Consider the following 25,777-nt stretch of genomic DNA (forward strand, 5'->3'; position numbering starts at 1 on the left):
TCCTGTTAAATTCTATTATACATAAATATTGCAGGTTAGATAGCAGTCACCTCAAAAAAGTAATTAAATTGGTATAACTAGTGCTTCTAGAAGAATGATTGTCTTTGACTCCAGATCTACCCTACCCTTTTATGCAAAGCCAAAGGCATCTCTTTTTGCATGATCTTATCCCACAATTACATGATATATGAAGTAACTTGTCAGTGACATTAATGTGATAGTCTACCCATCCATAATAGATTTAGGGAATGAATATAGCTCTCAAGAGTAAGGCAGAGGTGGGAAAGCTGAACTAGCTATGATGCTCTTGCTTGGATTCTGTCCTATACAATTGCTTAAATATGACCTATATAAATAATTCAGCAGAGAAGCTCAAAGTCTCCTAATAATTTTCTTAATACATATTTTAAAATCTTCATTTATTCTCTCTCCCTCCCCCCCCCCAGTGATTGCATGTAAATCCTTAAGCTCCTTCACAATTCGGCTACTTCTGACATCAGTTCCTGCGTATTTCAGGTATGTGGGATTTTTCTTTCCAATGCAAAAGTGAAACTGACAGCTTACTTACATTTTAAAATCCTATTTACATTTGCTAAATGTAATTTGCTGTAGCTCTCTTAGCTGTTGAGGTTAGTTCATTTATATCTGTCATGATATAAATTTTTAGAAGGGGTGGAAAAAAACACCCTACAAGGTGTTAAAAACTTCCTCTAAGGAATTTTTATTCAAACCAAGAGGAAATATATACCTCAGATTATGCTAAAATATTTGTGGTGGGTTTTTTGTTGTTGTTTTTTAATGAGAACATTTCCATCTACATCATGTAACAAGAATCGTTACTAAAGTCAGCCAAAAGCAGAATTTGGAGGTGAATTTGGACAGTCCAAATCAAGTGAATCATCTAAGGGATTTTGAAGGACATTCCCTACAGGACATTCCTTCCTACAGCACATTCCTAGCCCCTTTCCTCCCTTTCCTGCTAATATAGGGACTGGATTAGGGAAACTGCAGAGGAGAATCAGCTTGTGGGAGGCAGCTCCCTGCCTGCCAAGTCTCCTTTCAGTTGCCCCTAGGCCATTTTTAATCATTCCTCCTAGCTGTCTTGTTTCTGAAGTAAACCCTGCTGGAGGAAAGCATCCTTGTGCCTCCTCCCTCTGCAAGAAAGGAAATGTTAGAAGCAGATTTGCCAAGATGGTGTACTTTAGTCCTTAGTCTAATGAACTTCCTTAGTGGGGAGTGGGTCAACTCATAACCTTATATTGGCACTGAATTTTGCCTTCAAGTTCAGGTCAAATTTGGAGACTCCTGCTTTTGCAAAACATCTGGGGAATTATGTGGAAAGAAACATTTAGCTAGGGATATATAGCGTAACTTTATTGGGAAGGAGGATTCCTGCATACTTAATTGTGGCATTGCCATTTCTCTAAATAACATGCAGGAATTTTATATGGCTAATAGCATTTTTCTTGTCCTTACTTTTTTGTGGGCAAATACATTATTAAAAAAAAAACACCACAAGAGGAATCAGCTTTTTCTTTTGAAGGCACTGAGGGTTTTTTTTGTCTTTAATTCAAGGCAGGGACAGGCGGTTACTGGGCTGGATTTGCAGTAAATGTGACATGCAGCTAAAGTTCTCTGGACTTGCCAAGTATGTATGAACTTTGGACTGTTTATTCCTGTAACTAGTCAATGAATCAGGAACAGAAGATTTTTAGGGAGCATGTTACAGGGCTTCCTTAAAAGGACTAATACAGAACTACCAATTATTTAAAACAAGTTGTGTGTGCAGTGCCAGAGTATTGTTAAGATTACATTTATTTGCAACACAATTTTAAAAGAAAATGATGGAGGGAACAGAGGTGAGGCAGGTGGGAGGGGCATGGGAAGTGGAGTTTTGATCATCATTTGACCATTGGGTTTAAGACAGCAGAATCCCAATCCGGCCTTGATCTTGAAATCAAAGCAAAACTTTATATGTGATAGGGATCAGATATCTTTCAGATGAAGCAGCTTAAAGACAGAACATGTTCATGTGGTCACAGACACTCATATTTTGACATCTGAAATGGAGAAGGAAATACTGCATGGTATTTTTATCTACAAAATGCTTTATTTTAGGATTAATGCCCCCGGTGAATTCAATAAAGCCTAAGTCTGCTGACCTTCAGAGCATGATATATATCATGTATTTATCTTTTAGCTGTGTAGGCAGAATTTGTTTATTTTTTGCTTCTTTTTTTGCTGTATTTTAACTTTAGGCTTAATAGTTTCACCTAGTGTGCCAGTAAGTTAATGGCTTTCTGCATCGTAATGGTGTAACAATTTTGCAAATATTTGAAATCTTTAGTAATTCTTTTTCAAACAACTACTCAAGAATACAGTAGCCTTGATATTACCACCCTCTGTTGCAGCAGTAGTCAGAGTCCCCTTCTCTTCCCCTTACTAAACAGATAACTGGGACATCATGATTTTATCCAATTGTATGCGACTTTGGTGGCTTTTAGCCATGAAGCAGCTTACAAATCTTAATACAGTACAAGGTGATTGTACTCCATGACCCATAACAGTCAAGAAGTGGTGTGGAAGGGAACAAGCAGAGTGTTGCTTGCACTCACAGAACACCCACCAAGTGACTGGGCACATGGAACTTCTCCCATTACCAAAGCAACCTTTCCTCATAAAAGAATTGATCATTTTGGTTGCCTTTTTCTAGACCTTTTCCATGAAAGGAATTAGAAATGAGGTGGGCAAATGGTTTTATTCAAAGGACGCGAGGAAAACTCATCCTTTTTGAGGATTCCATTACAGTCAAACCTTGGGTTAAATATGCTTCGGGTTGAGCGTTTTCAGGTTACGCTCTGCGGCGACCCAGAAGTAACAGGACGCGTTACTTCCAGGTTTCACCACTCACACATGTGCAGACACTCAAAATGACATCACAGGCATGCGTGGAAGCGGCAAAACGCGACCCGTGCACACACAGACACGCAGTTGCATGTTACGTTCTACTCAGGATGCGAATGGGGCTGCGGAACGGATCCCGTTCGCATCCAGAGGTACCACTGTATTCCAGTCTCAGCATAGATTTATATAATGGCATTATGGTATCAGCAGTATTATTTTCAGTTCCTTTCCTAATGATCCTTAGCATGGGATCTGCCTTTTCCACAGCTGCCACACACTGGGTCAACAATTTCATCGAGCTATAAAGCTAACATTCTCTGATTGTAAATAGATGATAGGCTTGTCTGTGGCCAACACTTTGTTCTGCAATGTATGTGGTCTACAGAGGTTGGAGAGGAGAGGATAGTCCATTAAGAAGGAACTGCCACTTCCTAAACCAGAGGTTTTCCAACTGTTTTGAGTCCACGGCTCCCTTGACCACCTACATTCTTTCTGCGGCACCCCCCGTGGAGCTTAGGAGCTTGGTTATGTCAACCCTTGCCTGCAGAGCTGGCAGCCCCTCACCCTTTTTCAAACACCCTTCCTTGTGGAGTCTTCCCTCATGCCCAGAATCCAATTTTTGTCCCATACTTTTCACGGAGCTTTCCATAGCTGTACCAGGAAGGCCTCTGGCTCCTGTGCTATCTCTCTTAACTGGGGAGAAAGAGCTCTACAGCAGCCTATAGCCATCATTATCCAACAAGGGCTGCATAAAAAAGAAAACAAGCAACTGATGCCTGTACATATTTATAGAGTAATTGAAAAATTAAACCTGCAGAATAAAGTAATAAATGTGAAAGTGCTGCACGCAATTTGACCAATCCATTTGATACTCATTTAAAACCCATTTTATCTTTTTTTTTTTTGCCTTCTGTATCTCAAGGGAAATTGCTTTCTTCCTTACCTTTGCAACCATTGTTCTTCTGCGGCTGTCATATCTCGTTTTACATGTAGAGACAGGCCCTTGTGAAATATGCGTAACAATTCGTCTTTGTTCAGAAGCTCATTTCTGGTATTACCATTTTTTAGTGAGGCTTTGAAATAAAGAAATAAATGTTTTCTGTCAGTTCTATAAAATATTTGCAGTTAAGAAAAAAGAGAGATTGAGAGTTTTGTTTTGTGGCTGATTCATTTCTTCACAGTGTTTTGTTTTTTTACAAAAACATGACTACTTGATACATATATATATATATAGGTAAACTTGTGGCTGTTACCTTGCAGAAATCCCAGCCCCTAGTTTCCTGGAAGCTTTCCTAGAACTTAGTTTCATTATTGAGAAAGAAGGCTCAGAGATATGTTCTCAGGCATTGGCTTTAAATTAGCTTTTTGTTCCAGGAACAGAATGACAAAAGTCCTACATGCTTCCATCAAAATGAGCCAGAAAAAGTTCCCACAAGAAACCAGACATGATCTCATCTGATTCATGGCTGTTTGTTAAAATTTGGGAGGATGGGAATGAAAATGATGCACTTTACCATTTTACCAGCATAATGTACTTTGATGTTAATATGCATTTTCCCTCATTTGTTGCACACTTTCGTGTCTGATGGATACACTCACATAGCAAGAATATCACATTTCGCAAATGCAGTATTTTTTATTTGGAAAATGTAGCATTTCTCCCAGACAATGCATTGATTGCTATTATGGTTGCTGCACTGAACATGGTTGTATGAGCATTTTTACACGGGATTAATGGGGGGATCAAGTAATTTTTTTGTGTGAAGAAATTAGTGATAAGCAGCCCAGCTTTCCCCATCTATTTGTTACATAACTATATTCAGTTTACATACAATTACTACAATTACATACAATTACCATTCTGCCTTTCTTCTGTGACAAATTTCATTCTGTCAATGGATTGTGGAGCTTTTTTCTGTCTGCCCTTCTCTACCCTCTTCTACCTGCAAAGTGTAAATTCTGAGCCAGTCTGCTATTTGATGTATGAGAAATTTGACCTTGATACTGGGGTACATTATAGCCAGGAAGCAGCTGATTAATCATGCTGCTACTTCTGCCCTTTCAGCCTTTTCACTGGTTCATTTGGGTGGGTGGGATAGGAGGACAAACCCATAACCAAAACTGGCTCCAGACTGCTTTCTCTCACCAGAACCCCAAAATAAGAGATGGGGCAGGTGAACACAGAGCCCATGTGCAAGGGGCAAATGCCCAGACCCAGTTCTACATAAACAGAGTAGGATCAGCTTGGCTCAGTTCTGTAAACAAACAATACATCAGAGATCTCAAATGTAAGATAAAAGAGCTCACCCATCGTTGCTGTCCGTGTACTTTAGTTATTGCCGCAAAATGAGGTTCTCTATATGCCCAAGATTCAGGCTTTACAGGGACACACAGTACCCATTGAGGTATGAAGGCTGAAGATAATTCTCTGCTAGTTGTCTGAATAAATGTTAGCTTAGGTGAAAGAGAGATTCCCTGGCTCTTCATAAAGTCCTGTTACGTTCTGAAGACGTCATGAATTCCTCTTCTAGTTCTTTAGGTGAGCAGCTGCTGCTTAAGCAATGGAACAGCAGAGAGTAGGTAGGACCGCAACTGGTCAGACTACACAGATTTAAGTTGTAACTTGTAGCAGATCAGCTTGTTTTCGAATAGATTCTGCTGGGACTAAAGCAGGCAGTGATATCTTTCTTTACAGTTGTTATGAATCTGTGCTGTGTGTGGGTCAGATTCTCCTCATCAGCACCAAGCTTGGTGCAGAGGCTCTCTTGAGCTCAGGTGACTCGATGATAAAATCTGTTTTGTTAGCCTTGCTGCATACTGCATTCACTGGGTGGAGAAATGTCTGCCCTAGCATACAAAAGAGCTCATTTTGTCCATATACCATACTACGATTACTGGAGCAGCATATTAAGTAGAAGTTTTTAGTCTTGTGATATCTTCTTGGAGAAAGGGAAGAGACTTACCTTGTGTGTTATATTGCAAGAAAGAATGGGCCCAGTCTTCTGTGAGAGGGCATTAGGATGGGGTAATTTGTTATCTAAGCTCATTTCCAGAAGGAGAAACAAAAAACAGCTATTTCTTTGGTGAGAAACCCATTTCTATGCCAACAAAAGTTGTCTTTACCTGGCGTCAAAGAAAAGTTTATTGGCAGAAGCACAACAATCATCATGATAACGTAGAGGAAGAATTTTGAATGGTTAAAATGTGCTATAGACATGCTAAGTATTATTAATTACTTTGCTGTGTGGTTTAGACAACAATAATCTTGTTGTGTTTGGTTCTCAAGGTTGCAGTCTAAACACACTTATTAAAGAGTAAGTTCCATTGCACTTAATGGACTTGTGTGTAAACTTGTCTAGCATTGTGCTGTTAATATGTCTCTTGCTCCAGTAGACACTATCATTTGTATGAAATATTTTGCTTGTTCTTGCTGTTCGTTCCTTCTTTAGTTGTGGGTCTTGCCAACCAAACAGAGCTTCATTGTAAGTGAAATGGCATCAGATCTCATCCCGTTTGGCTTCCTCTCTTGTTTTTGCAGTTTTAGACTTGCAGCAACTTGATATCCAGTAGGTGCAGCCAGTGTATGAAGGCAGGGACCCAGATTCTAGAGTCTTAAGAAGTCTCTCGCTGTTCTTCCTGTAAACCCTCTCCCCCAACCCTTGCTATATACTTTTACCCATAACTCTCAGTCTCAATGGGCAAAGAAGGGAGAGTAACTACTTAGACTACTTACCTTCAACACTTTCAGTTTGAACCTCTCTGCTGCTCCTTGCTTTCCCTCTGTTCCGAAGTCTGAAGGAGCGGTAGTATCTGGAATTTCTTCGAATCGGAATGTAGTGCGTCTGTGATTCCTTCTCAGTCACATGGTCAGAAGCCTCTGACTCATCATCACAGATCAAGTCCACGCATGATACTGCCTGCGAAGAACTATCCTTCCAATGACCATGGACTGATTTCCTACTGTGTCTTTCCACCTCTTCTAGTTCCTCTGTCTCCATGGCAACAAGTTGGATTGTTTAATAACACCAAAGCAGACAACGAGGAACCTTTATAAATTCCATCAGGTCTCTTGGCTTTAGAATTAAAAACAAAGTGTAGGAAAGTTTATTTAAACAGTAAAAGGAAAATTTTCATCTATAACAATGTAGAATTTCCAGAGGGGAGACATATTAATTATTCTGTTGCAGCAAAATGAACAGTCTTGTGGCACCTTAAGTACTAACAAATTTTATTATGACCCAAGGTTTCATGGACTAAAGTCTACTTCATCAGATGCAGGAAGTGTAATCTTCAGCTGGAGATACATAAACACACAGGATGGCAAGGGTGAAGGTTAGGGGATGTTCCTGATTATGGTTCATTGTTATTGGCACAGGTGTTATCAAACTGTCTGAAACATTAATTTAAATGTTGATATTAGAGTTATCATGCTTTCAAAAAACTGCATCAGGACATGATAGGCCATGATCACCTTGAAAAACTATTCAAGCTAAACTCCAAATTCCTCTGCAATAGTTATTTTTGAATGGGAAACATTTGGTCTTCTCTGACACCCTTGAAGACACAATGTTACACTTTCATTTAAATTGTCTATTCATATGGTACAAACAGAAAGCACCAAAAAGGATCTAGATGGAGATTAGTAAGTGCAATGATCGCAGAACCTGACCCCTTATGCTACCCTAAGGAAAATAAAAGCATCTCTACTCAGGAAGGACCTTTGGCACCTCCTCTTTCCCCTCCAGACTGACACCTGCAGAACTGGACAAAGATCCTTTAAGTTGCCACAGCCAGCTCCTCAGTGAGGCAACTGCTCTATAGGCCTTGCTGGACTAGATAAGGTCTTGGATGACCCCCAGCTGTTAGCTGAGACACCACCTTCCAAAGTTTTGTCAGTGGGGCCCAGGACCCTAATCTATTTCCTCTTTCTTTCAGGAATGTACAATTTCAATAATCTCTCAAGGCAGGATGATTATAGGCGAGAGCCAACTCCCCTGCTCTTAGGAATGTCAACTGATAAAATTGCGGAGAGTCAGCCAGCTTGCCAGCGTGCTAGTGAAGGACAAAATGCAGGGCCTAGAAACAAAAGCAGTTTGCTATCAAGACTCCCTGACAGCCATCTACCCTTTGGAATTCACTTCTCTTAAATATTAGACAGGAATACAGGAAATTGAATGCAGACTTCCAAAGAATAGCAAGGAGAGACAAGAAGGCCTTCTTAAACGAGCAATGCAAAGAAATAGAGGAAAGCAACAGAATGGGAAGAACCAGAGATCTGTTCAAGAAAATCGGAAATATGAAAGGAACATTTCGTACAAAGATTACCATAATAAAGGACAAAAGTGGTAAAGATCTAACTGAAGCAGAAGACATCAAGAAGAGGTGGCAAGAATACACAGAGGAATTATACCAGAAAGATATGGATGTCTCGTACACCCCAGATAGTGTGGTTGCTGACCTTGAGCCAGACATCCTGGAGAGTGAAGTCAAATGGGCCTTAGAAAGCACTGCAAATAACAAGGCCAGTGGAAGTGATGGTATTCCAGCTGAACTGTTTAAAATTTTAAAAGATGATGCTGTTAAGGTGCTACACTCAATATGCCAGCAAGTTTGGAAAACTCAGCAGTGGCCAGAGGATTGGAGAAGATCAGTCTACATCCCAATCCCAAAGAAAGGCAGTGCCAAAGAATGCTCCAACTACCGCACAATTTCACTCATTTCACATGCTAGCAAGGTTATGCTTAAAATTCTACAAGGAAGGCTCAAGCAGTATGTGGACCAAGAACTCCCAGAAGTGCAAGCTGGATTTAGAAGAGGCAGAGGAACCAGAGACCAAATTGCAAACATGCGCTGGATTATGGAGAAAGCTAGAGAGTTCCAGAAAGACATCTACTTCTGCTTCATTGACTATGCAAAAGCCTTTGACTGTGTTGACCACAGCAAACTATGGCAAGTTCTTAAAGAAATGGGAGTGCCTGATCACCTCATCTGTCTCCTGCGAAATCTCTATGTGGGACAAGAAGCTACAGTTAGAACTGGATATGGAACAACTGATTGGTTCCAAATTGGGAAAGGAGTACGGCAAGGCTGTATATTGTCTCCCTGCTTATTTAACTTATATGCAGAATTCATCATGCGAAAGGCTGGGCTGGATGAATCCCAAGCCGGAATTAAGATTGCCGGAAGAAATATCAACAACCTCAGATATGCAGATGACACAACCTTGATGGCAGAAAGTGAAGAGGAATTAAAGAACCTTTTAATGAGGGTGAAAGAGGAGAGCGCAAAATATGGTCTGAAGCTCAACATCAAAAAAACGAAGATCATGGCCACTGGGCCCATCACCTCCTGGCAAATAGATGGGGAAGAAATGGAGGCAGTGAGAGATTTTACTTTCTTGGGCTCCATGATCAGTGCAGATGGTGACAGCAGTCACGAAATTAAAAGACGCCTGCTCCTTGGGAGAAAGGCGATGGCAAACCTAGACAACATCTTAAAAAGCAGAGACATCACCTTGCCAACAAAGGTCCGTATAGTAAAAGCCATGGTTTTCCCAGTAGTGATGTATGGAAGTGAGAGCTGGACCATAAAGAAGGCTGATCGCTGAAGAATTGATGCTTTTGAATTATGGTGCTGGAGGAGACTCTTGAGAGTCCCATGGACTGCAAGAAGATCAAACCTCTCCATTCTGAAGGAAATCAGCCCTGAGCGCTCACTGGAAGGACAGATCGTGAAGCTGAGGCTCCAATACTTTGGCCACCTCATGAGAAGAGAAGACTCCCTGGAAAAGACCCTGATGTTGGGAAAGATGGAGGGCACAAGGAGAAGGGGACGACAGAGAATGAGATGGTTGGATGGTGTCCTTGAAGCTACTAGCATGAGTTTGATCAAACTGCGGGAGGCAGTGGAGGACAGAAGTGCCTGGCGTGCTCTGGTCCATGGGGTCACGAAGAGTCGGACACGACTAAACGACTAAACAACAACAACAACAAATATTAGACAAGTGCCAATAAGTGCTGTCTTTTCAGTGCCTCTTAAAGACCTTCCTTCTTAAACAACCCTTTTCAGCTGAGCTCTTTCCCAGTTTGCATCTCTACTAGAATTGTTTTTAAGGCATTCTTATAGCTTTATCACTTGTTGTTTGCTGCCCTAGGCTCCTTTGGGAGAAAGGGTGAAGTATAAATTTAATAAAAAATAAAGTTTTATCATTGATAACCTTGTGTGAGATGTTCAGATTGGTCATACAATGAACTTCACGTCTGATCTTCTCAGCTTATTCACAACTTCCAAATGCTGTGGGGTGGATATATTATTGTAACTGCCATTCTCTAGGAAGAATTGTTAGTAGTAGCTGTCAAGCCTCAGTATCAAGGATAAGAAATTTAGCACAGTCCTAATTCAATGTCATTATCAAATCCCACCCCCCAAGCAAAAAGATGTCATTGATTTCTCAGAGCTTTGCCAGAGTTTGTTTAGGGCAAACAGGAAGCTGTTTTACAAGACAGAAAAAATCAAGCTACCATATTTTTTGCTCCATAACACTCACTTTTTTCCTCCTAGAAAGTAAGGGGAAATGTCTGTGCATGTTATGGAGGGAATGCCTACGGGTGGCGGGGGGGATCTGCTGCAGTCGTGAGCAGAGGATCCATGGTTCCCCTTCCTTCCCTCCTCCGTGGCTCGCTTTGAAACAGCAAAGCGGGAGAAGAGCCACTGAGTGGGGAGAAGAGAGGGACAGAGAGCCTGGTTACAAAGCACGGATCCACATAGATCCTCAGGATTTTTGCACTGGGTCACCCCAAATTCACCATCAGATCACATAGCATGTCCATGGCTACAGCTTGCACCAAAAAAATCATGCACCGACTGTTGCCTAGGGCCGCAATGGTGCAAAAGCGTGGTTACAATGCATGAATCCACATGGATCCTCAGGATTTTTGCATTGGGCTACCCCAAACTCATTGTCAGATCACATGTCTGTGGCCACAGCATGAATCACAAAAATCATACATCCACTGTTTCGTTTAGAATATTTTTTTTCTTCTTTTCCTCCTCTAAAAACTATGTGCGTGTTATGGTCGGGTGCGTGTTATAGAGCGAAAAATACGGTAGTTCATAACTCCTAACTAAAACTGGATCTGGAGCAACAGGGCTGTTTAATGTCTGCTGCATGTCCACCCTTTCCACATATAGCCCCACCAATGCATGAAATAAATATCCTCCTTGACTAGCTATGACCTGTTGTTGCTCATCCAGTGCTTTGCAAAAGCTTCAAATACAAACAAGAAACAGTTATGCATTAACTTATTAACAAGACCCACCCATCCTGGTTCTTACAACTCCCTTTCTGGTTTTCAATAATCTTTTTTGAAAATTAAATATAACAGATTTCCAGTAAATATATAAAACATCAAGAAAAAGCTCAGTATACAATTACATCAATTATACATCTTAATTGCCTAAGACTATACACACACACACACACACACACACACACACTTATACTAAAAATTACCTTTTAAATCCAGTTATAATCTAAACAGCCAGTCTTGTTTTTAACTTTTGCCAATGTTCAGTTGTCTGCAGAACTTGTTTCTTTCTGGACCTGTATGTAAATATAGCTCATTTCAGACATCACACCAAGCTGTGGTTTCAGCTAACGATAAATAGTCTAGGATTGATCAATGGTCTGAGTTTCCCTACATGCATTAGGTAAATAATGGCATAGAGCTGCTTGCTTTTTTTTTATTTAATCCAGCTTCATAAATCCACTCCTGTCTTGATGATTTAACAGGTGTGGTCGGAGATGGGTGGCATCAAGTGACCATCTCCTCCTCCAGCCATGCAGGAAAATGGTGGCACCCCTGGACCAACCATGGTCATGCCGAGCAGCAAATGCCATTCCCCCAGAGCCCCAGGTTAGCAGATATTCTGTACCTCAGTCAACCTACACCTGCACACATTCACCCACACTCACATGCTGAACAGTTACAGATCTCAATAATTCCTTGGGAGATATAAAAGGCCACATTACAACACTGGCAGCCTAACCCTATGAGACTAAAATCAAACTTAATCTAGGACTATGCAGCATTTATGTAGCAGAACAAAACAAAAATGACATTCATTGTCCAGAATAGGCATAAAAAACAAGAGGATTGTGTACAGTGGAGAAAGCACATAGTAAGAATGTGCAAATGTGATGGAAGTCTAACAGTGCAATCCTATGCAGGCTCACTCTGGAGCAAGTCCCATCAAGTTCAGTAGGCCTTACTCCCAAGTAAATGGAAGTAAAAGCATCCAAACTGAGGACAGGGAGGCCAGCCTTGTTTCCAAAACAATATTTATTGTGACAAACAATTGCCACCATTGTCATATTAATGCTTTGCACATCGTGGGTTGTATCCAACCACATTGTGTACATAAGTTAGTCAATTTAATTGAATAGATATACTCTGAGTAGAACTGAAGTTGGATACGACTCAGTGATTATTATTTTTTACAAAAAATTAAACGAGATTGTGGAGTTTCGGAATAGTAATCAAGCTTATTGTCAATTTCCACTGCATTCAGTACTCTAGGAAGCCACGGGTAAAGGAACATAAAGCAAGTAAAAGACTCATTCATACAACCATTTTGGCAAAATGGGGATTTGTTGAAGCCACTCAAGCTGAATTTTTTTAATGCTGTGACTGGCCTTGTGAATTTTATTCTTTATTGAGACCATAATCTTTCATCTCCTGTTTCCACTCACATCTTGAGAGGGTTTTCATACAGTAGCTAGGCATCGGTTGATGGAACCTATTGGAGCATTCACAGGATGAGTCACCATGCTATCAGTCAGCTTGTGGTGGCTTTCATCCTGTTAAGAGCGGCGGTAGGATATGGCAGCCCAAAAATGTCCTCATAGGAAGCAATACGCTGTTGCCTGATTGAGTAGGTGAATTGCACTGGCATGAAGGTGCTACATAAAGACTAAAATGAATGATGTGCTTTCAGAAGAGACATTTTGCTTCACCTCTAGGAAACAAATAGTGCTGAAATTGCGAAGATGACTCATTAACAGTGTAACAGCTCTCAAGAGAGGTGAGGAGAAATGCAGCAAGAAGAACAACAGGGCGCAGCTGAAGGGAGTATAATATTCCAACTTGGAAGACTTGGAAGCATTAGCCTTCTGGGGGGTGGAAATATACATGATGCAAGATCTTTATCTTCAAATGTAGATTGCTGTCAAACCACAGTAAAAAAATAACGAGGGAGGGCAGAAGAGGGGTACTGAACTCTTTTTTTCCATTATCTGTTTTACCACAGCCCTGTTGCAGATATTAATATTGTGCAGTCTGAAGCAAAAGAACTGACTCCTTTTGGAAGGCAACTTTGTCCTGAATCATAAAAATATTATTCAAACTTTACTTGCAGAACATTCTTCATAACAGAATTAAAACATCCAATGATACATCCAAACAGTTCCATAAGACATATGCCATTCAAAGTCATAGGCTCAGCATCTTACAAAATATGAAATAATCCAAACAGACCTATAAGTAAAGGTCTCTCTCCTCCAACATCCTTTTTACCTAGATCTGTTTTTCTGGAGAGCTTCATTTAAATCTTCCTTCCATGCAGCCTGGGAGAGAACAAAGAAGCAGCCACCACCTTTCCAAGATGGCAGATTTGCAACTCAGTACCTTAATCACCTGATCTAAGGTTACTCACTCACGTGTTAGCTAGCAGAAAGCAACAATCAGTTAGTTATCAACTCACCAAGAGCTCAGAGCGCTCTTCTTGCTTTTCTAAAGCTTCAGTGGAATCTCCGTATGTTAAATCTTTTCACCAATAGATAAACATTCCCATTTCAATGTCAATTAAACCAATTATACTTAACAAGCCTCTCCTTCAAGGTTGCTTCCCTAACACAACCACCCCTAGCCAGTAGCAGACATCATATTGGAAAAAAGTGGCTGGAGGAAGGAGTTGCAGAGTGAAAAGTGGCTGGTTAGCTGCTGCTTCATTGGAAATCCCTCAGTGACTTGCATTCAAAGACAAATCTACTGCTGTCATATATAATTCTACATAGCTGAGGGGACCTAGCTTTACTACATTCTCAGTATGAGATCAAAAAAGGAGAGGGCATGTCAAAGTTGGTCTATTGCAAAGTATGTGTCTTATATCAGAACAGCATTCAAACAAGTCCTCTGCAATAAGGCAAGAAATATAAACTGTTTTGTGATAGGGTTTCCTTGGCTGTGTGAGAAAGAAAATAAAGCCGGGGCTTTGTTTCAGCCAGAACTTGTCGGAACTCAGTTTCAGCACCTCTCAGTTGGGTGCCATTGCCATTCTAAGAGAACGAGGGTGGTACACATCATACACATTACTACCAGAGCAAATGCTAAATTGATCAGGTCACAGGAACAATGGAAATCTAAGGAGGTTCAACAATAGAATGTTGGACAGAAGACATACTGGATCAAGCAATAAGTGAGCAAATATATTTAGATTTAGATAAATTTATTGTCATTGTCTGTATATACACAGTATACACAACAACGAAAATCAAACACCCACCCAAAGACCGGGTACACATATACATTTGCACGTATCTCCGAACTCTCATCCTATTTAGACATAATCTATAAAACATAACATAATCCAGAATATAGCATGACCTATTAAAGGCATAACATAACCTAAAACCTATCTCATTCCTTCCACTCCCTACTTACTAAACCTTGCAACTGGCCCTGAGATCATTATTTAATGCAATCAGAGCTCTTGGATAGAAACTATTCAGAAGGCGTGTGGTTCGTGTTTTCATTGTCCTATATCTTCTGCCCGAAGGCAATAGTTCAAAGAAGTTGTGAGCAGGGTGGGTGGGATCTCTCAGAATATTATGTGACTTCTTCAAGATGCGAGACGTGAAGATCTCATCCAGGGTTGGTAGTCGGAGCCCAATAACGTTCTGGGCAATTTTAATTGTTCGCTGTAAAGCTTTTTTATCCGTTTCAGAGCTGCTCCCATACCACGATAATATACTATAGGTTAAGACACTATATATTATAGATATGAAAGCAGGGGAAATCTGGAAGACATTTTTTGAGCTATTTGAACATGACACGAAAGCAGCATTGAACTGTGGTTCTGATTTAGCCTCACATTTCTTTTTGCTAAGCCCTTTCCCTCCCTCCCCCCACACTTCAAATTCCTCTATTGTTGTTGATGTTGGTGGGACATTGAGTTAGGACTGGCCAGGGATGGGAGACGTAATTTTATGTCTACACTTTGTGATATGTAATTAATTATTTATTCTACTGATACTTTAAAAATTAATGAAATTTGTCATTTTTTTAAAAAAAAAGGCAGAGCTCCCTTTGCACCCTGAAAATACGACTAATTTTTCCAAAGAATGTGTTAATATACAAGGAGCAGAATCAGAACTTTATGGACCAGTAAGCTGCATTATTTTATTGTGAGGAGAATGAACAGAACCCCCTCCTCCGGTAGCATATTATGACATTTGGAGTGTTCTACTGCTTATACTGCATTTGGGTTAGTAATCCTGTGCTGACAGTCATACTGAAATGTTCTTGTTGTTATTCTAGAATATACAGAGAGAGGCTAATAAGGTCAAATATTAATGCAGTGCTGAAGACTGGCTAGGCAATGGATGAGGAATTTGAAGAATGTGGAGAATGTATATGCTTTACTGTTCAATGAAAGTATTGCTGTATTTGAATTGGCTTCCTCTTGTCCATCAGTTAAAACATCAAAAGGCTTATAATAACTCTACAAAAGGACCCCTTGAAGAAAGACAAAATCAGGTGCATGGATGTGGAAAACAAAGCATAAGCTGTCCTTGCTTTCGGAGGAGGAAAGTGGTTGGATTTCAGTTACTAGAAGATCTTCATTTGATTCATACGATAGCGCTATGTCTGATGGACAACTAATTATAATCATTGGATTTAAATTACTTCAACTCCATTCATTTCAGAGGGTCTGCTCTGAAAATGACTTATTTGGATACCATCCCTGGGAATGTGTAAGTTGGGGTCCTGGAAGGTAAAAAAACAGGGAATCCCACCCCCTACATAGCACCATAGCATGAGACATCTGACTTCTAAAGTTTGAAATTAGGCAGGAAGCACTTCTTCTAATCCCCAAATGGATTGGTACACCTGTCTCCAATATGTGCAGTAGCCGGGAATTAGAGTCTGCAGACACACACCTCATGGCACACAACCCCAACCTTTCCTCGCCCTTTTAGGATACTTTGACAAGATAGAGGGCAAGTAGCCCTTAATATATTGCTAAACTCCCATCACCCCTAATGGGACTGATGGGAGTTGGATTCCAACAACACATATTCTGGAGGGTCACACATTCCCAACCCCTGCGGGACTGCGTGCTCCACAACACTGAGTTCGCCTCTCTAAAGTGGTCAAGCCAGACCTGAAGGTTGGGTTAAAGTTCCTGGAAAAGTACAATGGCATTTGCGGGCTGACGAGTTCAGGAATCACCAGGTATGCTTCTGGACCGACAATCAAATGGTTGTCAGTGCCCTGTCAAAGCAATTATCGCACTCTCCTAGAGTGGCAAATCTGCCCCGGACCTTTGTCCTTTTGTGCTTAGAATTAAACATCTATTTCTCTACCAAATTTACCCCTAGGGTTAACAATGGAATCACGGATGCCAAGGCGCAGCAAATTGCCACAGCCATTCCGGGAGCACCTTTGGAGCCTTGGGAACGTGATGTCCTGAAGGGAGTATTAGCTTCAGGAGCCCCGTCCACGCTTAGATCTTATAAAAAGGCTTGGTTGGACTTTATGGAGTTTCAAGGCAAATTTATAAATAAATAAATTAAACAAACAAACAAACAAATTAATAATAATAAGCAGCAGCAGCAAGGCTTGACACACCTCAAGGAAAATTATAAAATCCTAGGCTTGGTACACCTCCTACCAAGGCTGAAGCTCTGCAATACTTGGTACATTGGAGGGTGCTGGATCATGCAGCAAAGACTCTTAAACATCCAGTAGGTGTCAATCCTTAGACCCTGGTGTGGTCTCCTTAGTGTGAACAGCACTGTAGGGCTGGCGCAGGCTGCAGCCCCCTAAAAGTGATGGTAGAAGGCCCTTAACTTATGACATTCTATGCCAATTCCAAAATAAATAAATAAATAAATAAATAAATAAATAAATAAAATATAAAAATAAAATAAATTAAGAAGTATCTGTTGGTCCGAGGACAAGGCCTGGTTATTTTCAGCTGCATACTCCATTGCCTTTCGCGCTATGCGCAGTGGCGAAGTGGTTTGTAAGGGCCAACCAGATTCCGCCGCCCGGGGTAGTTTGAGAGACCTGACCTTGTTCAGATCCAATTTAGTCCTGCATGTCCAATGTTCCAAAACCGATCAGCAGTAAAGGACACTAAGCATTTCATGTACGTGAGACCAACCGTCTCAGGTCCATTCCTCATACATTGGATGGCCCCCGCCTGCACGACATCAGTCCACGCACGGTATGCGAAGGGTGATTGCTGCCTGCGGTTTACCCTCAGCTGAATTTGCGGCTAACTCCTTTAGGATTGGGGCCGCCACCACAGCAGTGCATTTGGGACTCTCAGCTGAAAGGATGAAGGACTTGGGGGCAGTGGAAGTCTGATGCATTTAAGGGATATATTTGTAAGGCCTTGTGATTGTTCACAGTATACCTGACCTGGCTTTGTTACCTTCTTTTGCTTTCAGGTGACGTTGTGGTGCACATTGGGATTATAGGCCCTGCACTGTCCACTGGGATAGAAACTGTTATGTATTGAAGTTCTCACCCTGGCCACCAGGAGTATTGTGTATGTAGTTTTCACTCAGGTCCACGTCAGTTATTTTAGGCAGGAAACCCTGGGTTGTTGTTGCTACATTGTTAACAGCCGGCTGCCTATAAAAGCAGGCCGGCTGAGCTGTTTGCTGTTCAGTTCTGTTCCAGCTTAAAAAATAAAGAGCTGCTTTGGAGAAATCGCTGTGTCGTCTGCCATGTCTACCCACTATTCAACAGAAACCATGCCGTTAACGGGAACCTAGGGTGCAGGAGCTATGAGGGCACGCATCTGGATAATCGGGCACAGCATTGTGCATTGGGCCAGGGTCCGCGCCATCAATTCCGGTCTCGGGCCGGACCTTAACTGCATCAATATATCTTGGATCTCTTGGAGGGGAATGCACTGGGCCGAAATGTTGCCCGCAATTAGGGCCAGAGCGGCAGCGAAGGGCCCCCCAGATGCTTTAGTTATCCACTTAGGCAAAAATGATTTGGCTTACAGAAAGGCAGTCGACTTGATGTGGCATATCTTTAGTGACTTTGAGGAACTTAAGGCCTCTTACCCAAACGTCACCATTATTTGGGCCTCGTTGATGGAGAGGTTGTTTGGAGAGATTGCAGGTGCCCGATAGCCACAAATAGGGCTAGGAAAGCCTTGGATCGGGCGGTGGTGCGTAGAGTGGCAGCCCTGGGTGGAAGGATCATTGACCACCCGGGGCAACTGCGAGGCCCTCTACCGGTTTGATGGCGTGCATCTTTCGGATGCGGGAAATGATATTTGGCTGACTGACATAGCAAAGGGGATTAGGGATTGGTTTCAGGCATGAGAGTATTGGCGGCGAGCGATTGCTCGTGTGGTGGTTAGGCATTGGTAAGAAGGGGTTAAGAGGATATGGGGGGAAGGAATGCCATCACCTCCCCCCAGTGAACGAAGGGTGGTCTGATAAAGGACTCCAGGGGGCGTGGCCCTGTCCGAAGCCTATGGAGGTGTGGGCCAAAGGCACGCCCCCGAGCGGTGATCCGGGGGAGCTCCTAGTTGACGTGCCTCAGCAGGAGACTCCCCCTCTATGGTGTTAACCCTTCCCGTGTCTCCAGCAAATGGGCTGGAGCCGGATAGTCGATAGGACCAATGCCTAAGCCAATGCCTCTCATCCCTGAATTCAATAAAGTTGTTGCCTAATTCGCCCATTTAACCTTAAATTATGGTGTCTCGTGTCTTTATTTATCCTGGTGGGGGGCGGGAACTCGCCACGCAACACACATTCTGGAGGGTCACACATTCCCAACCCCTGGTTTATACTAGGAGCTTTACTTCCCCTGCAGTTTAAGAAAAGTCATAAAGGACTGGTCATTGAGGATCAGGGAAAGCACTTTCCCATGGTGCTGCCTATGGATCAGACACGGCTTTACACAGCCTGTTGTGAAAGTGCTTCACATACTCTTCCTTAGAGGGTTTTAGGCCAGTTATGTGTGCCTGTGATTGTCATAGTTGATAGATCAAAGGAAGTAAACAGTACTACATAGTACATTAAAAATCCATCTTAAAATGTTGAATTCTTAAAACGTATCTTGGAACATGTGGCTAACAATTGAACATGTAAGTGTTACATATTTAAAGGTAAAATTATAGTTAGAATTGCTCTATTTGTGCTAACACGGTACTGCTTTTTCACACTTCTGGTATTGATTCATTATGTAATAAAAGCAGATAGCCAGGGTTCATAAAACATGTTTGCAATAATAGTTAGTGCATCAAAGTTCACTTAGATCATTCACATCCTGCACAAATCTGTGCTTTGTCTCATGGGTCTCATTGAGGGGAAGCAGCTAAAAGCAGTTATCTTAGAGTAGGATTGCTCCTTTGGGGCTATTAAGCAGTCATTGTCATGTCGGAAAAGTCAGCCTTCGGTATATTGAAAACTAAGGAAAACAGAAGGCCTTTTCACTGCCATTATAAGATTCAGAACTAATTAAACTATACGCTAACCTTATTTTATTCACATTCCTAAAGCTAGTTCATAAGCAAAGATTGAAGGTCCTTTTCTCTGTAAAGAGTTCCCATACCTAAGGGAATCTATCATGAAATGTAAAGATGGATTAAAGGAAGCTTTGATCTCCTCTGCCTATTTTTCAGTGTAAAACATGATAGCATTCCAGAACCCTGATCTAGCTCATTCTACTGTAGCATAAGCCACTTCCATTTTAGAGGGATAAAAAAGTTGCCAGGAGAACAGCTTGCTTCGATGTCATTCTTTATTTCCTTGTTGTGTGGATAAGCATCAATCAATCTAAATTGGCCAGAGCTGTCAATCTTACACACTTCAAGGTGATTTCCAGATTCACTGGGACAAATGTTAACACCTTTTTCTCATAAGGCTGCTGTTAACTTACATCATCAATGCCCAAGATCTAGTTAAAACACAATTAAATAGGATTTTTTGTGCCTTAAGTGCAGGGGTGAGGGACCTTTTGGAAGCCTGAAGGTCATATTCCCTTCAGGACAACCTTTTGGAAGGTCAGATGCCAGTACCAGAGAGGCAAGAGGCAAAACTGGGCAGAGCAAACTAATGCAAATTTTACCTTTGCACACCCCTCTCTATCCTCCATGAATGCAAGCAAGAGGCATTATTGGAGTTCAATGACACATTCCAGCAACGCAAAAGCTCTCAAGGAGGATACAAAGCAGTGCTGCTGAGGGGTGTAACCTGAGGAAGAAGAGGTGTGGCCTGGATAGAGTGCAAGGGTCAGATAGACAGAAATGGAGGGCTTCGTTTGGCTTAAGGCCTGGGGTTCACCACCCCAGCCTTAACGCAACAATACTCTCAGCTTGCAAGAGCCCCTGAAGGTATAGGCAATAATTAGAATTAGAATTCTAAAAAGGTAAACTATATGTAATAATAATAATATGCCACCCAACTGACTGGGCTGCCCCAACCACTCGCAGCTACCAACAAAATATTAAAACACAGCAAAACAGCAACCATTAAAAACTTCCCTGAACAGGTCTGCCTTCAGATACCTTCTAAAAGTCAAATAGTTGTTTATCTGTTTGACATCTGATGGGAGGGCGTAGATCTCTGAACTGAAGGCAGATGTGTTATTAACTGTCACTTTATTTCTCTTTCTTGCTACTTCTTAAGCAACATCTAAGCATGTTTAGGATATGAAAATTCTTTACCTCTGATGTTCTTCTTAATGAACTAGTTGAAGGCCTGGTGAGGTGGGAATGTAAAGAAGTTTTTTTTAAAAAAAATTGCTGGCATATTTCTGTGGGGAAGTGGAGATTGTCAGTAATATTATGTATTAAAATGGCTTGATAGAAAGTGTGGGTGTTTGCCATAATGGCTAAACCAACACAATTTATTAGGCTAGAGAGGCCTTTGCCAACCTAGTGCCCTCTAGATGTTTTGGACTATCATGCCCATCACCTGTATTGGCTGGGGCTGATGATGGGCCTTGTAGTCTAAGACATCTGGCGAAAGCTGGACTAAAAGAACAAAGACAGGTTGAGTTGATGATAAATTGGATTAGTTCTACTCCGAAACTGAGCATCACTTATTGAATTACGTCCATACAGCATATCAAAAGAGTACTTGAAAAGAAAAGAAAAGAACTTCACCTCAAAGTAAACTACATTTTACAATTTAATCGAATATTGTTAATATTGATTATTACCAAACAGAAACTCTGGGTTTACAATGTTTTGCTGGTTTATTCCAGCATGGTCCTCAACATGTAAAATCAGACTAGTCGTTATAAGAAGGTAATATACTGAATTAAAAAATATAAATCTATACAGGTTTAGTTGTATTCTCAACCTGGTTTCTCTCTCTCTTTCCACAGTCTGGTAGCAGTTGGGTAGAACAAGTATTATAAGTTATTCTTTTGTCTTAATGCTTATCACCCTGTCCACACCCATGTGATAAAAAGTGTTGGTAGGTTGGATATGAGTGTGTACCTGACCGCCCATCATTCCTTTCTACCACACAAATATTTATGAGTTGATTACTCAATACTCAAATATGCTTGTTTTATTTCCTCTTTGCACTCTTCACAATTGCCTCCATTTTTGTATTAATCAAAGCAGCTCAGCAACCCTGCACCCCCACTAGCACCCATAATTGTAATGATCATGCTTGGGTGGGTGTGTACACAATAACCAAACCGCATGCAAAAGATCAACAAGAAAGATCAACTTCCAGCAGGCATGGAGTTAGCCCACTATGTACAGTGCTTCTAATATACATGTCCACAATGTAGTTTAAAATAGGATGAAACGCTTTTCTAGGAATTTCCAGGTTTTTTGGGAGCACGCTTTGTAGAGCCATGGGGCTGGGAAATCCAGAATGATATAATGGATAAATCACTGGAGTAGGAAGAACCAGGTTCAAATCACTGTTTATACAGGAAATTCATTTGGTGACCTTGGGCAAGTCAATTATCTCTCAACCTAGCCTATTCCACAGGGTTTCTTTTGAGGATAAAATGGGGTTGGGGACCCCATAACAGAAAGTGCATATTAAGTTTATGTTAAGCCACAATAGCAATGATGGCACCATAACAAAAGAGTCAGGTGTTTGTAGATCAGCCTTTCCCAACCATCAGCCTCAGGCAGCATGATCAATGGTTAGGGATGATGGAATTTGGAGTCCAAAATATCTAGGAGGCACCTCCATTTTGGCTACCTCTTTTCTCCAGCTGCTGTAGTCTGTATGGTTTCACAGTCAGATGAGCAGCATATAAATGATAAGTTATCACCATCACATACTTCTACAGACTTAGTGGGTTCTACATATACAGTTCCCATGGTCCTGTCTTTGAATATAGTGCACATACATAGGAGCATCCAAGCCCTTTGAGCTGTCTAGGAGTGTCTGGCAAATGGGAGGTCCCCATCTTTGTATACTCCTGGGGGAACCACAGGAAAGGATGGGCCTAGACCAGCCTTCACCAACTACACTTGCTAGCTTATATTGCTGTGAGTTGCAGTCTCAAACATCTGGAGGGCACTAGTTTGGTTCAAGGAAAAAATAGGTACAAAAAGAGAATTCCTGGATGCCAAGATCCAAGTTTGCGGCAAGTAGTCCTTAGTGAGAGAACCCCAGCAGAGATTTAAAGCACAAAATATGCAGCAAAGTAAAGTGTGGAAATATAGGCTGTTAGACCTTTAAAACAAGTTCTTTCCAAAGTTGCCCTCATCCCCAGCATAGAAAAAGGCCACATGCTTGGTAAGTTAAAATGGTTTACTTACAAATTATCCAAAGGTCAAGTTCTTGTGCTTTAAAAAAATACAACATTTAGAAACAGTTGCACAGGCAGTAAAACCAGGCTCAGTCACAGTGGTGAAAGTTCCTAAATTATTGGTATAGGAAGTCAAGAGTGGCTTGTGAGATGCATGCAGTCTGAGCCTGGAGCAACCAGCTCAGATGTCTTTACAGGTAGACTGAGGTGGAACAAAGGCTTGATTACCTGGATCCTAGTCCCTCCCAAGGTGAGCTAAGCCTGGCAGGACAGTTTACTTTATGGTCTTAACCCCTTCATACATTAATTACACTTAAGTATGTTGGTTATATGAGGCTGCTTATCCCATAGTCCTAGACCTTGGTGTAACTGAAGGATATTTTTGGTGCGTGCCAGCATTCTATAGGCAAGCCTGGTTTGTGGGCTATTTTAGGGGAGGGGGGCTTTATTCTCCAGTCACTCTGTGAAATAACTCAGCCCACCCCCCAATCTGATTGAGGCCTGGAAGATTATTCTGCACAATTCTCTTGTGTGGGCTTGCCTATCTCTAAAGTGTTACAAATATGATTTGAAGGAAAATATCTGTATCTATTTTACAGGCACTGGTGGATATAGACATAACTAGCATCCTGTATTACAGTGCCACAGTCACAGAGCAAACATCTACGGCTCTGTAACCTATTGTATAAATTTAATGAGGTTGGCAGAGAATTGTCTTAGTAACTGGTGCTCAGTATGGTGGAAAGATCACACTGTAGAGATGCTAGACTGCATCAAATTTGATAGTGTCAACCCACTGAATGTCATGCTGGGTTATTTCCCAAGGTCAGAATTTGTACTGCCAGTCCGACACCCAAATGGCAAGAGGTTCGCAAGTGAGCCTCTCATTTCTTTCTTTTTTACTGTCATTTCTTCGGTGCATTTCTAGGAGCTGTCTCAGCCTATTTTTAGAACATGGCAGTTCCTCTGAGAAACACCCTCAGTTTCTATTTTTCTTCTGTACTTTCTTCTATAATAAGAAAGGGAGGGAGAGAGGAATCAAGACTCAGTGATTAAGACACTGGCCTGTAAATTGTGGATATTTTTCCAGTTTGGCACCCTTTGGGAGCAACAGCAAGTGTCTTAATCTCTCTTTCTGCCTCAGTTGCCTTTGGGGAATGGCATATGCCTTCCTTCTCTCCTGTTTTGTCTCTCTTTATGCTCCTTGTTCTGCAGAGCAGCACATAATCCTTAATGTGTGTTTGTAAAAGGTTTCAACAGCAGTAGTAGTTTCTGTAGTATATTATTAGTGTACAAACTGCTTACTCTTCTCATTTTTAGCCCATTTGTACCATGGGGATATTGTGTTGGCCTACTCTGCAGGGTGGTTGTAAAGACTGCTGTGACAATGCATGTGAAGCACTGTGAAATTTCAAATGTGCTACATAAGTGCTGATGATGACCATATCCTAAGGTTGCTAATTTTCAAAGAGTAAAAACCAGGACACCCCAGAAGTTGTTGTGCCTTTTCAAGGGAACCCACAGAATTGATGCGCTCTTTTAAGGAAAACCCAAAAGTTGTTTTTAGACAAACCTAAAAATTCTAGAACTTTCGTGGTTTTTTGATTGACTTGCATAAGATCTAGGTCAAAGAGCTGCCTTTCAGAAATCCCCCCTGGACGTCATCTAATTTATCTCCACAACACCCCTTTGCAGGATGATGCTCCAGTCTGACACAGGTCCTTTCTATACTGTGATCAGACAAACTGATTATTTATATATTGCATTTGGCTTATGGTCTCCTCTTCTTTTTCCCCAGAAAAGGGATATGATCATTTTGACAGGGGGTGAGAGGGGGACACACATTATATTTCAAACCTTTCTATGAGTAACACTGCAAAGCTAGAAGTACCCTGAGCTATCCTCATATTGTTATTGTGACAAAGGGCACAGGAGCGTAATGGGAGGAGATTTTCAAAGAACTACCAACCCTGAGTCATCTTAATGGCGTGCTATTTTGATTACAAAACACAAGGAACTATATGGGGGAAATATGAGGTTCTTCTTTTAGCTTTTGTTGTTGTGATATCCACATTTTTTTTATCCTAGTGTCATATCTGGCTTTTCAAATGATAGCTGCAGTTAGTTTTATTTATATTATTTTGTAATATGATTTCTGCCCTGCTTTTCAGGTCCAGTTGAAGATGCCCAATACAATACTTTTATGAGTTGTAGGTGCCAGGGTTTGGAGATGCCACACTCCCCATAATTCCTGGATTTAGTAAGTGCTATACAGTGGTATATGGGACACAGGTGGCGCTGTGGGTTAAACCACAGAGCCTAGGACTTGCCGATCAGAAGGTCGGCAGTTCGAATCCCCGCAATGGGGTGAGCTCCCGTTGCTCGGTCCCTGCTCCTGCCAACCTAGCAGTTCGAAAGCATGCCATGTGCAAGTAGATAAATAGGTACCGCTCTGGCGGGAAGGTAAATGGCGTTTCCGTGCGCTGCTCTGGTTTGCCAGAAGCGGCTTAGTCATGCTGGCCACATGACCCAGGAGCTGTATGCCGGCTCCCTCAGCCAATAAAGCGAGATGAGCGCCACAACCCCAGAGTCGGTCACGACTGGACCTAATGGTCAGGGGTCCCTTTACCTTTATACAGTGGTATCTCGAGTTAAGTACTTAATTTGTTCCGGAGGTCCATTCTTAACCTGAAACTGTTCTTAACCTGAAGCACCACTTTAGCTAATGGGGCCTCCCGCTGCCGCCACGCCACCTGTTCTCATACTGAAGCGAAGTTCTTAACCCGAGGTACTATTTCTGGGTTAGCGGAGTCTGTAACCTGAAGCGT

At 41.6% G+C, this 25,777-nt stretch overlaps 1 protein-coding gene across 2 annotated transcripts in view; it reads right to left on the bottom strand.

Moving 5' to 3' along the window:
• NGEF (neuronal guanine nucleotide exchange factor) overlaps positions 1 to 25,777 on the bottom strand; it is a 67,874-nt gene that overhangs the window by 38,278 nt on the left and 3,819 nt on the right. For both annotated transcript variants that reach the window (XM_082221781.1, XM_082221782.1), the window contains exons 2-4: positions 11,417 to 11,506; positions 6,638 to 6,977; positions 3,848 to 3,977 (exon numbers count right to left, since the gene is read on the bottom strand). In XM_082221781.1, coding sequence (XP_082077907.1) covers positions 3,848 to 3,977; positions 6,638 to 6,902 — 395 coding nt within the window. In that variant the 5' untranslated portion in view covers positions 6,903 to 6,977; positions 11,417 to 11,506. The remainder of the gene's footprint in view (positions 1 to 3,847; positions 3,978 to 6,637; positions 6,978 to 11,416; positions 11,507 to 25,777) is intronic.

Source organism: Podarcis vaucheri, assembly GCF_965113315.1.
Source record: "Podarcis vaucheri genome assembly, chromosome: 5".
NCBI lineage: Eukaryota > Metazoa > Chordata > Lepidosauria > Squamata > Lacertidae > Podarcis > Podarcis vaucheri.